General features: G+C 43.2%; 1 protein-coding gene across 1 annotated transcript in view; it reads left to right on the top strand.

Moving 5' to 3' along the window:
* The first annotated feature begins 14912 nt into the window (after positions 1-14912).
* Positions 14913-15847, top strand: part of LOC8036616 (neprilysin-1-like) — a 68412-nt gene continuing 67477 nt past the window's right edge. Inside the window, exons 1-2 of the mRNA XM_040215082.3 lie at positions 14913-14940; positions 15114-15197. Of these exons, the coding sequence (XP_040071016.1) occupies positions 15125-15197 (73 nt within the window). The 5' untranslated portion in view covers positions 14913-14940; positions 15114-15124. The remainder of the gene's footprint in view (positions 14941-15113; positions 15198-15847) is intronic.

Raw genomic sequence — 15847 nt, 5'->3', positions numbered from 1 at the left:
GAACGACGCAATACATACTGAACGCCTCAACGGATCAGAACGTTTCTCAACAATGTAAATATTGTACATAAACCCTGTTATTCTTTCTCTTAACGCTATTTAACCGTACATGCGCTTGTAACAGATGAAAAAGACGATGCCTAGTGCAGCTGCTCTCCAAGGTGAGCAACTGCGCTATCATCTCGCTCTCATCCGTGTCAAATGGAAAAGCAAGAGCGCGCAGGACTTCACGCGCGGCCTATTCGGATATTTGCAAGTTCCGATGCCCGTTTATGGAACCGAAAGTTACTGGAAGAAGAAAAGTGGTGGAGAAAAATATGCGTAGGCACAAAGCAAAACTTCGATCCAAAGGTGGGTTGCGGAAAAGGGCGTAAACACTGTTTTTTTTTTCTTCATATGGGTTATTTTAAAACAAAACTACAGCTTGCAGCCTTTTATTGCAACATTACAACGCTAATACTTCAATTTAAATTAAGCGTGTTCATTACCCTAAATTATTCAAAACGAAAAGTGATGCAGTGTTTTACTGGCTACTGCGGCTTATACGCGAAAAAACTATTTAGTCACACTAGTTTCATCGTCATGTATCCTTGAGGCGGTAGTACCACTAGATGAAATCTGTCGGTAAGAGCCACACGCGACATTAAATTATTATTTTATCGATTCCAGCAGACAGATACCTGGGGCAAGTTCGTAGCTCTTTTCATAAAAGAGCGGCTTCCAAATCTAATGTTCTTTGGTCACATATTGGCTTATCTGCATGCAAAATTTCAGTATAGGCATAACATATGGAGAACTATTGTGTTATTCATTATCCAGAATCTAAACATGCTAAAGACTAAAAATCGTATACGGTCTGGTAAGTACCCTACGTTGAACACCCAGTGTTTTAGGAGAAAACAACCGTGTTTTATCACCGTAAAAGTAAACCACGCGTAGGAAAATGCTTAGTCTCCTTTAAAGTTTATTGCTAGCGGCTAAGACCAGATGCCAATTAGCTTGAAAACCGATTTTATGCCATTTTCAACGGTAGGAAGGCTGTGTGCACCGCAAACAGGCCTCGTTTATTCTTTCAAATTTTCTTTAAGAGCTTCAGTGTTTTGACTGTGAACTATCTATGCTATGTTCAACTGGCTCTTGAGTGTTCTGCCTAAAGACGCGACGCGCGGAAAGATACGCTTGCTCTGGAAACGATTCTGCCACTTTTTCAAAACAGTCTGTGTGCAGGCGGCCAGCCCGCGAAGGGTTGCATTCGATGACGTACAGACACCTCGATCACGTATATTGCCGAAAGCGTAGCCCTCAAGAGCTGCGCATATTGTTGAATGTTTTAAAAATCTAATTTGAGAAAGGACACTGGTCGATAACAAAACTTCCCGGCTTTGACAAGACACGAGCGAAACCATTCAAATCGTAAGTTCCGAAATCAGTGCAATCAGCGAGCTCCCCCCCCCCCCCCCCCCCCAAAAAAAAAAAAAAATAATAATAATAATAAGCAAAAAAAAATTTTTGGTAGTTTAAATTGGTGAGGCAAGATGGCTGCGCACTGGTTCGCCATACTTGGCCCAGTCGCCCATCTTTCATCCATCCATCCATCCAACACAAGGCCGCGCGAGGAGGCGCAGCTGGCGGAGCTTGCAGAGCGAGCAGTCGACGAAACGTAGCAACATCTGTCGATGAAACGAGCACCCGCTCGTTTCCACGAAACGATCTGTCGATGAAACATCGCAGTGTCGACGAAACGATTTGTCCATGAAACCTCGTTCGACGAATTGATTGCCACCGGCGGAGCGAGCCACAGGTTTTGAAGAAGATACGCCCTTTTCAAATAACGAAATAACACAGGGCAGAAGGATAGTTAGAATCAAGCATAGCTTAGCAAGCACACGGTACACGGCAAAGTTTGAAACGGCAGCCCACTTCGCAGAAACAAAAGAAAGTTGCTAACGGCGTTTGCACGAGTCGTGCATGGGCGGTTCTGAACTTACGGGCGTTGCCAAGACGCAGCGTCTCCCAGCTCTCAGTCATCGATTGTTATTCTTGAACACGGTATTCGAAAGGCTGATATTTAAAATACCCCCTAAAACGGCTAAAACGTAAAAAAAAGAAGATTTCCAAAGCTTCTGGAATTTCAACGACCATTCAAACGAGCCCAACGGAAGCTGATTGCGATAGCGATGGTCTTGCGCAGTCTTCAAGAGTCTCTTTTCCTTTTTATTTATTGCTATTTTTCTTTAGAACTATACTAAGCAAAATAAATTATATTAGTAACAATAAGAATTTCACTAAAATAATAATGTAAAACATTACAAAAAGTGAGTAAATCTTAGGTTATATTTAAACTTTAGGTTTTTTTCTTTTTTGTGTAAACCGAAACCGAAACTAACTCAAGCAACGCTTCCTTCGTCGTAATTGTTTGCGTGTGCGTGTGTGCAGGCGCGTGCGTGTGTTTGTGCGCACGCGCGTGGATGCGTCCACGTGCATGCGCGTGTGCGTTTCCGGTTGTGCGTGCGTGTGCGTCTGAGCGCGGGCGTGGGTTTGCGCGTGTGCATGCGTGTGTACGTGCGTGCGCGCGTGTATGTGTGCGACTGCGAGCGCGCAAGCGTCTGTTTGTTCGTTCTATTGCACTGCGCCCGCAAGAACAATTGGATGTCCTTGGACACTGTTAAAACACTAACTTATTGATTATTATTATTATTATTGTTGTTGTTGTTGTTATTGAAACATAGCCCTGAGACTTTAGACACAGGGCCCTAAACTTTTCTGTAGCTGTAGCTGTATCTATAAATTTTTAAGGCCGACCATGCGAAGCTACAGGGGGTGATAGCCTCCCATTGAATTTCCCATAGACGACCATAGGCCATTTTTTATGGGATGTCTCGGCCTGGTTTATTATGGGATTTGCCTCTTTATGTGTGAGTTTTTGTGCATGTAACCATATTCTCAAATGAATATTTTACTCGGGTTGACATGGTCATGAGACAGGTTCTAGCAGCATGTCATGAATATTTGTCAAACATTTTCACAATATTTTGATATCATGTTGCCAGATATAAACTCGAGACTAACTGATTTTCTTACTGTACACTTCCATCAATCAATATTTGTAAAAAATGCTAGTATAGAGCATTTCACCCTACTTTCCGATTTCTGAGCATGGAGTGATTTGTAAGAAAATTAAATATGAACTCATATATAAAATTTTGCTTTCAAACATAAAAATTGTATGCAAAAGAGGCACTTAATTATCAGCTATTTGCATGAATTACAACTGACATTATAAGAAACTAGACTGCTAACAACTGTTGCTTTTCAAGCAGAAATCTTACCTGTACATTATGTACAGAGCCATATATAAGCTTTCCAAAACCATTTCACATTATTTATTTAGCACCCTCTTCTACACCCTTCTCACATTCTTCACTAAATATAGGGTGTAACACGAAACAGCACCTTTTTCGGTAAAACTATGAGGTTGTATTCCTAGTTTTAGGTTGTTAAAAAGGTGTAGCCGAGGGTGTAAGTTGCTCCAACACCCATTTTACACCCTTAAAGGTGTAAAACCTTTTACTGTGTAGTACGGCCGAGCATCACTTGTGTCAATCACCACGATAGCGTCAATAGCGTCACGGCGTTGCCCACCACCCGCCAACAATCACGTTGTTAAAAACAAAACCAGCGTCCTGCACATCTAGGTCGAGATGTTCATTTTCTTTTTCTTTTACGTGTGGCTCGATTTATAACATTTCCGTTGCGGTTTTAACCGAAGCTTTTAGCTTTCCTTGGCTCAGGAAATCAGTATCCTAGCACCTAATTAAAACATTACTGAGACTAGCTTAAGTTTAATCAATATATGAGAGACGTCTTGATTAGGCTCTTCCAAAACACAAAGTCTGAAATATCCAATCTTATCCGATTCAAGCACAAGCTGATCGGGGTGCATGGCTAGCGTGGCGGTTTACTAAGCTGAGTGCATTGATACACCTATAGGTTTTTAAGGTAGAGAAGGGGGCTTATGGTTGGTATACAGGTACACTGGCTGGGTAACGGTGGGTGCGTCTTCCAGGAAAGGGGAGCATCTGCGCCCGATGCACCCGCCTACAACTTTTTTTTTCCTTCGAGTGCAGTTGGGAAGTAAATATGTGGAGCGGTAACCGAAAAATCGCGGATGTGGCATTCGCACTAAGAGTGCCGCGCGGCGACAGAGCGGTATAGTTAACGCGAAGATGACGTCGGCGCTGCTTTCGTATTTTATTTTCATAGAACAACGACGGGCACAATATTTTCCCACTTCTAGTATAATGTTCCAAATGAACATATCACACGACAGTGCTAGTTAAGACAATAGCCTTTCAAGTCTAACGAAAAAAAAAAACTGAATAAAACGGTGATCGTTTGCTTGCGCTAACAGTGTTCGCGCGATGCACGCACTAATATTCTGCCAACCACTCGCTCGTGATGCTTCTCTCGCTGCCCGTCGTTATAACAACGTTTCGTCAACGCGATGAAAGTTTAGATTATGGGTGTCCCTGCGGCGAAACTGAAAATCAGCACTTTTGGCAGAACACTTGTCGGCCATGTTTATGTCCACGGCGGCCAAGCTGAGAATCAGCACTTCTGGCCAAACACTCGCCGGCCGTGTTTATGTTTCCGGTGGCCAAGGTGGAAATCAGCACAGGTGGCCAAACACTTGCCGGCCGTGTTTATGTCTCCGGCGGCCAAGCTGAAAATCAGCACTGCTGGCGAAACACTCGCCGGCCGTGTTTATGTTTCCGGCGGCCAAGCTGAAAACCAGCACTACTGGCCAAACACTTGCCGGCCGTGTTTATGTCTCCGGCGGCCAAGCTGAAAATCAGCACTTGTGGCCAAACACTTGCCGGGCGTGTCTATGTCCCCGGCGGCCAAGCTCAAAATCACCACTGCTGGCCAAACACTTGCCGACCGTGTTTATGTCCCCGGCGGCCAAGCTGAAAAGCACCACTGCTGGCCGAACACTTGCCGGCCGTGTTTATGTCTCCGGCGTCCAAGCTGAAAATGAGCACTTCTGGCCAGGCGCTTGCCGGCAGTGTTTATGTCTCCGGCGGACAAGCTAAACACAGCTAGTTTGTGGCCGGACCCTTGCCGGCCTTGTTTATGTCTCCGGTGGCCAAGCACTTAAAGTGGCCAAGCTGTCCAGACACTGGCCAACCGTCGGCCGATCGAAATTCACTTTCTGGTGCTGCTTGGGTAGTGCCCGTAATAGATTCTCAGTAAGAGCGGCTTCTAATTGTTTTTTCTTGCTCTCGCTGCTGCTTGCTTCCTCACCCTTAAAAGACTGACAACTCGACACAAAAGTAAAAAAAAAAAAGTGTTTCAAATGTGATGAAGATCAGCATTTACAAGTTGTACCCCTCCTTCATGCCCCGACCATGCCACCATACCATACCTGCGTGCAGTGACGAATGGTCCCAGGTGCTGTGACCCGGCCATATATGGCCTTACAGTGTGATGCGACTCATGCAGCACCTATGCTTCATGATGGAGATAGTGTGCGAGGTGCGACCTGCTAGAGCTGTGCACTACAGCTTTACAGCCTGCAAAGGGTGGGAAGATGCCCGTCCCTTTGCAGAGCTCGCAATAGCTCACCAAGAAGCTATTGCAAACACTAGGGAGCCACAGAGTGCGAATAAAAGCACTTCTGAATGTGAATTAGTGTGTAAATTATGTGTCTATACGTTAAAACTAAAAAAAGCATATATATGTATATGCATATGTATATATATATATATATATATATATATATATATATGTATCAGGGATGGGCAAAATACATGCAAATATATTCAAATACAAAGACAAAATACTTCGTCAAAAATGTATTTAATTACAAATCTAATTATATTTCCAAAAAAGCATTTAAAGGGATATTGAACCAAAGAATTTAGTGTCCATAATAAGTGGCGCACGTTCTTTCCACGAGCCAGCAGCCGCCGGTGTGCGCGAGCACACGCAACGAAAATTACGTCAAAGACCTCCATTCTCGCTTAAGAGGACAGTGAAATGCGTGGGATTCGGGCCAAAGGAGACTAAAGCCAGGCTTTTCATCTCTACAAGTGACAGCTACGTGCTTGTTAGACCAACTAATCGCTTACCTGTTACACCAGACATCACTGTGTAGATGAAAAACTTGTCTTTATTCTCTTTTGGCCCGAAGCCCATAGATTTCACTGTCATCTTAAAGGGCAGCTCCGCCGTCAATTTGAGCGTTTTCATCAAAACATATTTTCGGAAAGGGTACTAAAAATTTAGCCTATAGCAGCGGTTAAATCATGAAAAAACTGTTTACATAATTTATAATCGTTAAAATACGCTGAAACCGATACCGAAACTAACTTGCCACTCGACTGGTCCGCCATTTTGACGTGACGTCACATATGGTATAAACACTCGCACGTGTGCAGTTTGAGCCTGGCCAGCCTGGCAGCAGGTCACTGTTTTGTGTTCGTGCCGCGGATAAAAATTGACTCATCAGTCTCGTCTGAATCGAGCAACGATGAGGATATGCTGCTAGATGTTGAGGAAGATGACGATAACCCGTTCTCATACGATCCGCCGGCATCGCCTCCGAGAAAACCGCCAGCGGCGGCTGCATTCGTGATCCGCCGCCATGTGGACCCAGATGCCGCTTCCGAAGCGGAATGGTAAGGCAGCTTTTGTTGCTAGCACGCCAAGAAAAACTGATCGACGTTATGCCTTTTAATTGGAGGCACTTTTTGTTATATCTTGGGGTCTGACAATAGACGGTTTTAGTAGACCGTGTTTTCAAACGACGCTTCCACACACAACACCAATTTCCTCCAGTTGCCATTACGCGCTCTTACATAACTGTATAAACCGATAACATAAGCAAAAAGCAGACAGTCGCTAGCACCAACTAGCTACAAAGCAAGCACCCTGACCAACATGTGACGTCACGGCAACATCAGCGCCATCATGGCAGCCTCCGTGTGCCGCTCTTACTTAGTGTTGCCAGTAGGGCTGGAGCAAGTGATTTGGGTGTGTACATGTAAATTTTAAAATTCATTTTCTTCTAAAAAAAAATAATATTTTTCCGATTTATTTTGTACACATGCTCAGGAAGGGCATCCAAATACATGGTGAAAATTTTATAGAAATTTAACCGCGAGTGGAAGTCTTTGACGTCATTTTTGTTGCGTGTGCTCGCGCACACCGGCTGCTGCTGGCTCGTAGAAAGGATGTGCGCCACTTATTATGGACACTACATTTTTTGGTTCAGTATCCCTTTAAGTACAAGATACAAATACAACCAAATGTGTTTGGTCTCTTCCAAATACATTCCTCAAAATTAGCGTCAGTGACTTCAGGGCACCTGCAACGGGTTTCTGGGTATCTCATTTTAATTTTGTATCGCACACTCAGGAGTTAGTGTGCGAGGCTCTAGTAATGTTATAGAAATATAATCACAAAAAATGTAATCAGCTTGGACGTAATAGGTTAAAAAAGTACAGAGGTTCAAACAGCTTTTTTTTTTGTCGATTACATTTTGTTATAGACCAACAAAGAACCGAGACGACCAAGACGCGCAGCACTATCTAGAGAATTTTTTATTGTTGCAACTCGCACCAGTTACGAAAATCTGGACAACCCGCGCATTTAGAATGTTCCAGGCAAAAGTATGGATGGAAATCAGGCTGGAAAGCCGCCACAAGTGGTCACAGGCAGTTATTTAGCCAGTCCGCTAGTGAACGTCGATTTCGTCACTATTCTTGCCCTGGACTAGCACCGTAATCATAAAGTCATTAAACGCTTGTGCTTTATTGAGAGACACTGCATTCGGTGCAGAACGTAGTTTTCTTCCTACTCTGAACACATCTTAGGCGAACAAGTTGAGTCGTGACAATAAATTTGAGGGATGTATTTTCGCCCACAAAATTGTATTTAATTACAATTGTATTTGAAATACCCACATTTTAATATTTAAATACACACATGAAATACATTACCCAATTTGTAATTAAATACAAACGCAAAATACACAATGTATTTGAAATACATATTTCGAATACTTGTATTTGCAATATTGCCCATCCCTGATATGTATATATGTGTGTCTGTGTGTGTGCATGTGCGTGCGTGTGTGTGTGTGTGTGTGTGTGTGTCTGTGTGTCTGTGTGTGTGTGTGTGTGTGTGTGTGTGTGTGCGTGCGTGCGTGCGCGCGCGTGTGTGTGTGTGTGTGTGTGTGTGTGTGTATGTGTGTGTGTGTGTGTGTGTGTGTGTGTGTGTGTGTGTGTGTGTGTGTGTGTGTGTGTGTGTGTGTGTGTGTGTGTGTGTGTGTGTGTGTGTGTGTGTGTGTGTGTGTGTGTGTGTGTGTGTGTGTGTGTGTGTGTGTGTGTGTGTGTGTGTGTGTGTGCTAAAAAAATTCTCCACGTGGGTTTGAATTAAGAGCTCCACTGCCCTCGATTTCAGTTTACTAAGGCCCGCTTCAGACGTGGCAACTTTTCCAGCAATTTTGAGGTTGCTGGCGGGTTGTTCCCTAGGTTTTCCCAGATCAAAACAAATTGTTGAGATCGGGTTCGGCTCGAAATGGACGAGCAACTCGAGCAACTAGGAGAAGTGTGAAGCGGCAGCAGCCAATCAGGAATGCAATATTTTCACGTGACATCCCTGTGGTAGTGACAATGACAGCTAAAGACTTGGTTCTGGTTTGAAATGGATCGTTTTTGGAAATAAACCGTTTCAAAAAGACGAGTTAGTATTCTCAGCACAATTTAAAGATATAAAAACATGTTTTTTTATGTAACTGTGCATCTAAATAAAGCAAGGAAAATAAAATTTGATGATGATGATGGCAAGCTCAGTTGTCATCATCATCACCACCACAGGGGTTTCACGTGAAAATATCACATTCTCGATTGGCTGCTGCCGCTTCAAACATCTCCGAGTTGTCCGAGTTGCTCGTCCCCTTCGAGCCAGACCAGATCTCAGCAATTCGTGTCGATCTAGGGAAAGTTATGGAACAACCCACCAGCAACCCCAAAATTGCTCAAAACGTTGCCCCGTCTGAAGCGGGCCTAAGACACTCTATTGTCTGGTACAGAGACCATTTAGGAATGTTTTGGTGTTTAAACGTCGTACTACCCCTTTTACAAAAACAACAACAGAAAAACACATTTCAGAGGGAAAAGTTAAGGAAAGGGAATGTACCATTATGTTCAGTGAAGTTCGGTGACATGACCCAGGACTCGAGCAGGAACACTGTTATCCTTGGTGTGGCCCCATGAGACTGTCTTGCTGTCTTTGCGGGGGCTTATTTAACTGAAGTACCTGTACCAAAAGTAGAAGAAACATATGTGCATAACACTCATTATTCACAAGAAAATTTGTCAACATCCAAAATGACCCATGGAGAAAATTATGTGAGGAATTTTTCGGCCACGTTAGCCGAGTCCCCTATTGTGGCCAATGTTTCATTGCAACTTTAATTGTACTGAACAGTTATAGGGTATATTACAAAGTGCAATTTGGTTTGTATGAAACTACAACACACAAAACAGCACTCTAATACAGTATGTTGAGGTATCTCTGAACAAATTTTAGGGTTTCATGGTGCCTCCTTCAGATAACTGATGTTGAACAAGAAATATGTGCACCAAGGAGTGAGCAAACAGTGACTTCCAATTAGTCCCGCGACATGTCGACAAGGAGTGCGATGCGTAGAAGGTCATCTAGAAGTATGCAGCCAAGATGAAAAAGCAAAATATAACGTTATCAGAATAAGATCACATAAAAAAGGCTCCAGAGCAGTGAGACAATCTACAATCTAGGCACAGTAATGAGTCAACCGACGTACAGCCGCGATTCCCTTTGCGTCGATTGAGGTGAAACGTGACAAACAGAAAAATAAGAAACGCGTTTTTTTGTTTTTGTTTTTACATTATGTGCTTTGTGCTGCCGATAGCAGCGTGGTTGGGCGGCGTCACAAAAATTTGACTCACTCGCTAGCGTTTTTAACTTCTTTCGGCGTCAGTCGGCACCACAGATCAGTGGTCGGCACTCATGGTCTACCCGGGAGAAAAAAAAGTACGAGCTCAGAGCCGAGCGCCGATCGCGACTTGCCTAAAGAGAAGCTCCGGTAACAGTTCGGCGACTCGTCAGCTTCAAACAACGCCTCTTCGAACGAGCCCGCGAATCCAATGCCTCGAACGGTCGCGGCGGCAAGCACGCCGGAAGGAAGGGGGCTGGAGGCGCTCGAGAGGTATCCGAAAGAGACGCGGCGCTGGTTTCTACGTCTATTTCGCACATGAGATAAGAAGATAGCAAAGCTAGGCGAGTGTAACACTGACTGACGTTACATTGGAGTACACGCAGTCGAAATGAGCCCTGCAACAGAGCACAGCTAGAGGCTTTCAACAGGGGACACGAGCGTTAAAATAAGAGTAAAGCTATACGCACTCCGGAGTGCGCTTCGGACGGAAATGGCTATACGCACTCCTCGGAAAGCTCATGCCGTTCGGGCCACCCTTTTCGGACGACGCGTGTATCACTGGGGGGCTCGTTAACCCAGCCCCCCGCCTGCGTTCACGCCGCTTCGCGGCGACAGTATGCGGCTGCTAATTACAAAACTTAACCAGTACACGCCGCTTCGCGGCGTTCAGCCGGCAACCCAAGCCCCGCTGCCCCGATCGCACCGCCGGAAAGGGGTCCCATACCATTTAGTTCCGCGAAGTTTCGTCGACAACGAAATTTTTAGTGTTCATCGCATAAAAGAAATGTAAATATCGCCCAATGCCTCGACAAAACAAAATGTTCGAGAAAACAGAAAAAAAAAAAAAAAAAAGTCGGCCGACCGCAAATCGAACCCGTGTCCACATGCGTACGAAGCAGACACCATAACCACTATGCTATGCCACCGCTGAGAAATCTGCCAGTGACCATTCTTTCTATACGAGATTAGCGGAGTGCGTATAGTCATTTCCGTCCGAAGCGCACTCCGGAGTGCGTATAGCTTTACTCTTAAAATAAGCTGCGATTTCAAAACATCAAGTCTCTTTTCTGTCCTTCGGTGTTTACTTTGATCAGTGTATACCAAAGCAAAGCACTCGATGCTGCAAGTAATAAAGTCGTGTATACGTACCTTTCGAAGCGATTGAAAGTGCGTTGGTTTCGCTTGCAGCTCACAAGCAAGGAGCACTGTCTGTCGGACTCGCGTGCTCGCCATGCTCGCGTCTCGACGGGTCGCGCGCAGCAGTGCGCATGCTCGGCGCACGGCGGCACGGCGGCTTGGCCAGGCTCAACTGGGCTCGGCGGCCCGGCTACGTAGTCAGGCGGCTTGGCTCGCTCCCTCCGAACTCCAGCTGGTGCGCGCGCTGGTTGACGACTTCTCAAACAACGAGGCTGTAACGTATCGTTTGACGCCGCAAATGCACGTATTTTCCACGTCGTTTTCTTTTTTTTTAACAGTGTGTGAATCGGTGAGATGAAGATAAAGAGTGGTAGGGGAAATGTGTTCGCATGTGGTCGTGGATTTTGTTAACGACGTAGGATTACCCCGAAAGGTGGGTCAATATCGAGAAATGTGCGCGTAAGATCTGTCAAACCTATTCACCCTCGTTATTTTATCGTGCGCTGCGAACCGACATTGTCACGGATCGCGTTCGATTTGGGTTCGAACACCGGTAAACCATTTTTTGTTGCATTACAACGACTGCAATAAACATTTGTAAAACGATCACTTCCATAAGAACGTCGTTAATGGACTTTTTCATTGAAAGGTAGGTCGCGGGTGTACCAGGTAGTTATTCTGAATGGTTTGGTGGTTATCCAGCATTTCAAGCACGCAAGACTGTGTCTACTGTGTGCCGTACCAAGAGCTTTATATACTTGCACTGTCAATCAATGTTCATGTTTTCGCAAGGCAGAACGTTTGTGTTAAAATATCTTTCTCTCGCGTGTTGCCGTGTGGTAACTCGTGCAGTTTTACGATATCATTCACGCGATGTCATACATGTGGGCATACCGATATCCACATGTTGCTTCACGAACGCTGAATATCGTGTTACGTTTTCTGTTGTTGGTAACTTGGTATCCGTTCTGAGATATATGCACGCGATATCATATTGGGCCCGTGATCGACGACCGATATTTATATATCGTGAGGCCGTACAGTATGTCCATATTGGTGACCAAAAGGCACGCGATGTCGTATTCTATTCCAATAACCAAGCATTATCGGGGTATTGTGCTCCAATATGGTGTCGTAACCACAAGTTCTATCGGGATATTGTGCTTCGATATCGTGTTGTGTACCAATAACCGCAAGTTCTATCGAGATATTGTGCTCCAATATCCTGTTGTATACCAGTAACCACATACTATATCGGGATATTGTGCTCCGATATGAATTCCCATCGTGCGTATCGCGTTAATCGAATAACAATAAGATTTTATTGGTTTCCATCAACTTCATTGGAATACAATATTTCCAATAAGCCGAGTTCATATTGGCCTTTTTCAATAGGAGGAAAGTAGCTAGTTCATTTTAAATGTAGCCTATAGTTTTATATGCTTGTTTCTTGTTTTTTTAATATAATGCTAATCACATTGGAAGTAAAGAATAACATATCATTTAATCTATATTTGATTTTGCTATGGTTTAAAGGGTTAATTAATTTACCCACTCCCGATACTATAGAGTAAATCATGTCTTCAGTAATGTATATGTTAGAACGAACGGTGTTTGCTTCTTACCAGAGAGTGACGTTTGGCATTTTGTGCAGTACCTACGTTTGCAGCAACCATGCGTAATGTGCGGCGGTTAGGGTAACACCAGCTCAGTCAATTCGACCTTTTCGTTCGCCATATAGAAAAGGGAGAGAAAAAAAGGCGATGAATGATATTATCTGAAAGGTTCTGATAGAGAAATGGTATTAAAGTTCAAATCATTATACTGGACGTAAAAGTCACTAGTGCATACAGAAAGAAAACGCGTGATTTCTTTAAAGGTGAAACGGCCTCCCTCACACGCCGTTCGATTTGCTACGCATCGTGATTCTCGTGCTTACGGCGTAGTAGAGTGGTTTCCCCTAAGTGGAAGACCGATTTCGACGTGAAAAAGTAATTGGAGTAAGTAAACTATTTTTTGACAATACGTGCACTATTGTACTCCCTGAGAGCTTCCATAACATACATAGCAATTAATAAAAAAAGAGAATGATGCTTTCTAACATGCGAGAGATAGCACTGTGCAAAATTTAAAAAAAAATGCAATCGTTTTTTTTTTTTTTTTTTTTAATTAAGATTATGAAGTAGACGATTACGTATTTTTAAGTGCACAATGAGGACGATCACAGGAAGCCATACCGGGCACGGTACCGAGTGACCGCGGCACTAAGTTCTAGCCCTGGACGTCAATGCCTCGGGGGTGGCAACCGCCCATTTCGGCTGGGCCACCTTCTGGAGCCGGAGAGAACTCATATCTTTTCCCACCGATCCCTCCGCTGCGTGTGAACCGGGGCTGTGCTACTCGAGTAGGAACTGCGCATTAGTAGAGTAATTTAGTCGGGGCGGATGCCTTTCGCAGTCAGATTGTATGCGCAGAAGGATTTTAAAAACAATAATGCAGTGCCTCCTCCCCCCCCCCCCCCCCCAAAGAAAAAAAATATAAACATAATTTTAGATTTCAAATTACTGCGCCACGTCTAAGATATCCTATTATTTTGATAGAGAGGGCTGCTCGTTAAAATCCCCAATCAAGTGCCAGCACTGTCCGTGTAATTGAAATAGGTAATATTTTACTTTTCCTTATGTAGTGTAAAGCAGCTAAAATCAAACTTCACGTTAAGCGCGGGCTTGTGTCTTCGTTTACAAAAGCGGCAAAAATACATTTTAAATCTGGTACCGCATTTATAATTAAAAGGAAAAAGCAATGGAAAAACAGTTAGCTATAGTGGTTTTTTGGGTCCTCTCTCGCTTTTAGCTGTCATAAAATATCCATATCTACTACCAAGCATACAAAGATTGTAAAAAAAAGTCTTACTACCGAAGTTTTGTTACGTTCTAATGAAAAAAAAAATGGTAGGGGTTTGATTTTTCTTAGATGTTTTTAGAAAATAAAATGAGGTGAAAGTTTGACGGGCGCCGTCTTCGCCATCTACTTATCAGGCTCGATTGACGGAATAACCGTAAAGGTTAGCCGACTAAATTATTAAATGTGTTCATTAAGTTTCTAATGAATATATTTATCGGTCATGCTGCAATTGCAATATTGACGGAAAGTTACTATCAGAGGCCCGAACAATTAGAATAATTTGCGACGAAGGTAATAGCATTTTTTACATATTTATCATTCAGTTTTCGCATTTCTTTAGATAGATTTCCAGTATGGTGCGCATGGTGACATCCGCAAGCCATGCCAACAGTGACGCTTAGAAGACGACGCTGTCCTTTCAGCCACGTCGTCGCTACACTGGCAGTGCGCCGTCGGCTCATTCACCAAGAACGCGCGGCCGAAATAATGAATCGTAGCAGTATACCAAATGCATATAGACTTCCTGCGACATGTCGGAGTTGCAGAATTTCACTAATCCTGGTGACATTTCTCTTTTTAATGCAAAAGAAAGTGGACAAATAAAAAAAAATAATTAAGGAAATCATTTGGCTAATGTCAGCCGGAAGTACCGCAATTAAAACAAACTTAATAAATATAAACAGTTCACAACATTAAAAGCAATAAAAAAGCAAAAAGGTGAGGCCTGAGCTTTTACTACGTCTTCCTAACAGCGTGAAACCGGATATTATTGCAGGTGGTGAGAAGTAATTTATTTCATGAACATTCTGGTATAAAAAAAGTGAAAAAAAAAGAGTTGCGCTCAGAAGAGGTCTTTTGAAGACGAAGTGAATTTCGTTCTGTTACTACGCTTTGGGAACGTACCAGGCGCAGAGGTGAGTTCATGTTTTATACGATGTTGGTGCTGAAACATTAACAGAAGTGTCAAGCATATTAAGAAGTTGCTACATTTTAGGGCATCTTTTTCTAACTTCTAATCAGTCCTTGAAAACGAAGGAACGCTTTTCGCCGAATATTCGGTATCTGATACCACACCAGTTCTGAACAGAAGGGTGGACCATGAATTGTTGGACGACTGCACGGATCTTCATTATGTCAGCTCTAATCTGCTCCACGACTGCTGAAACCAAAGGTATTGCGTATTAATTTGCAAATAGCTAGACCATTTAATTTTTGTAACCGGAGAAGGTATTTCCCAATCCATCAGCAATTAAATCACGAAGGTTTGCAAAAAAGAATGCGAATATTATTGTTACTTTTTTTAGCCCAATTACCTATGTAGTTCAAGAAATCGCAAATGTCAATATATAAAATCTGTCTGGATTTTCCAAATAATTGTTTTTTTTTGGCAAAAACAATATTTTGTGTAAACTAGAAGCCCGGCTCATTAACAAAATCCAGAGCTCGAGTTAGTGTATACTTTGTTTTTCTCTGAACAGTCATGAACAATAATTTTGACTATGGCGGTAGTGTTTGAGCAATTTGTTTCGCAAAATGAAGCTCCGACTAAAGCGATTATCCGAAGAACCATATTTTATAAACGGTATCAGACAGTTTCGATAGATCGGGTTGACGTGAAGGTTAGAAAGAAAAGAGAACGAAACGGGCATTGCAACTTTTATTATAGGAGTGTATCAAGACCGACCTCTATTGGATCATCCGTAGTTCACTTAGAACGGCACTCATTAGACGCGAAGAGCCACCCCAATGTGCGAAAATGTAAATTTTGCTTAACGTCACAAATATTGTCATATATGTAATGTAAAGTTATCAATAATATGT

Source organism: Ixodes scapularis, unplaced genomic scaffold, assembly GCF_016920785.2.
Source record: "Ixodes scapularis isolate PalLabHiFi unplaced genomic scaffold, ASM1692078v2 PGA_scaffold1__304_contigs__length_218370807, whole genome shotgun sequence".
Classification (NCBI taxonomy): domain Eukaryota; kingdom Metazoa; phylum Arthropoda; class Arachnida; order Ixodida; family Ixodidae; genus Ixodes; species Ixodes scapularis.
Note: the sequence above shows the minus strand (reverse complement) of the source record. Positions and strands in the feature narration are given on the sequence as shown.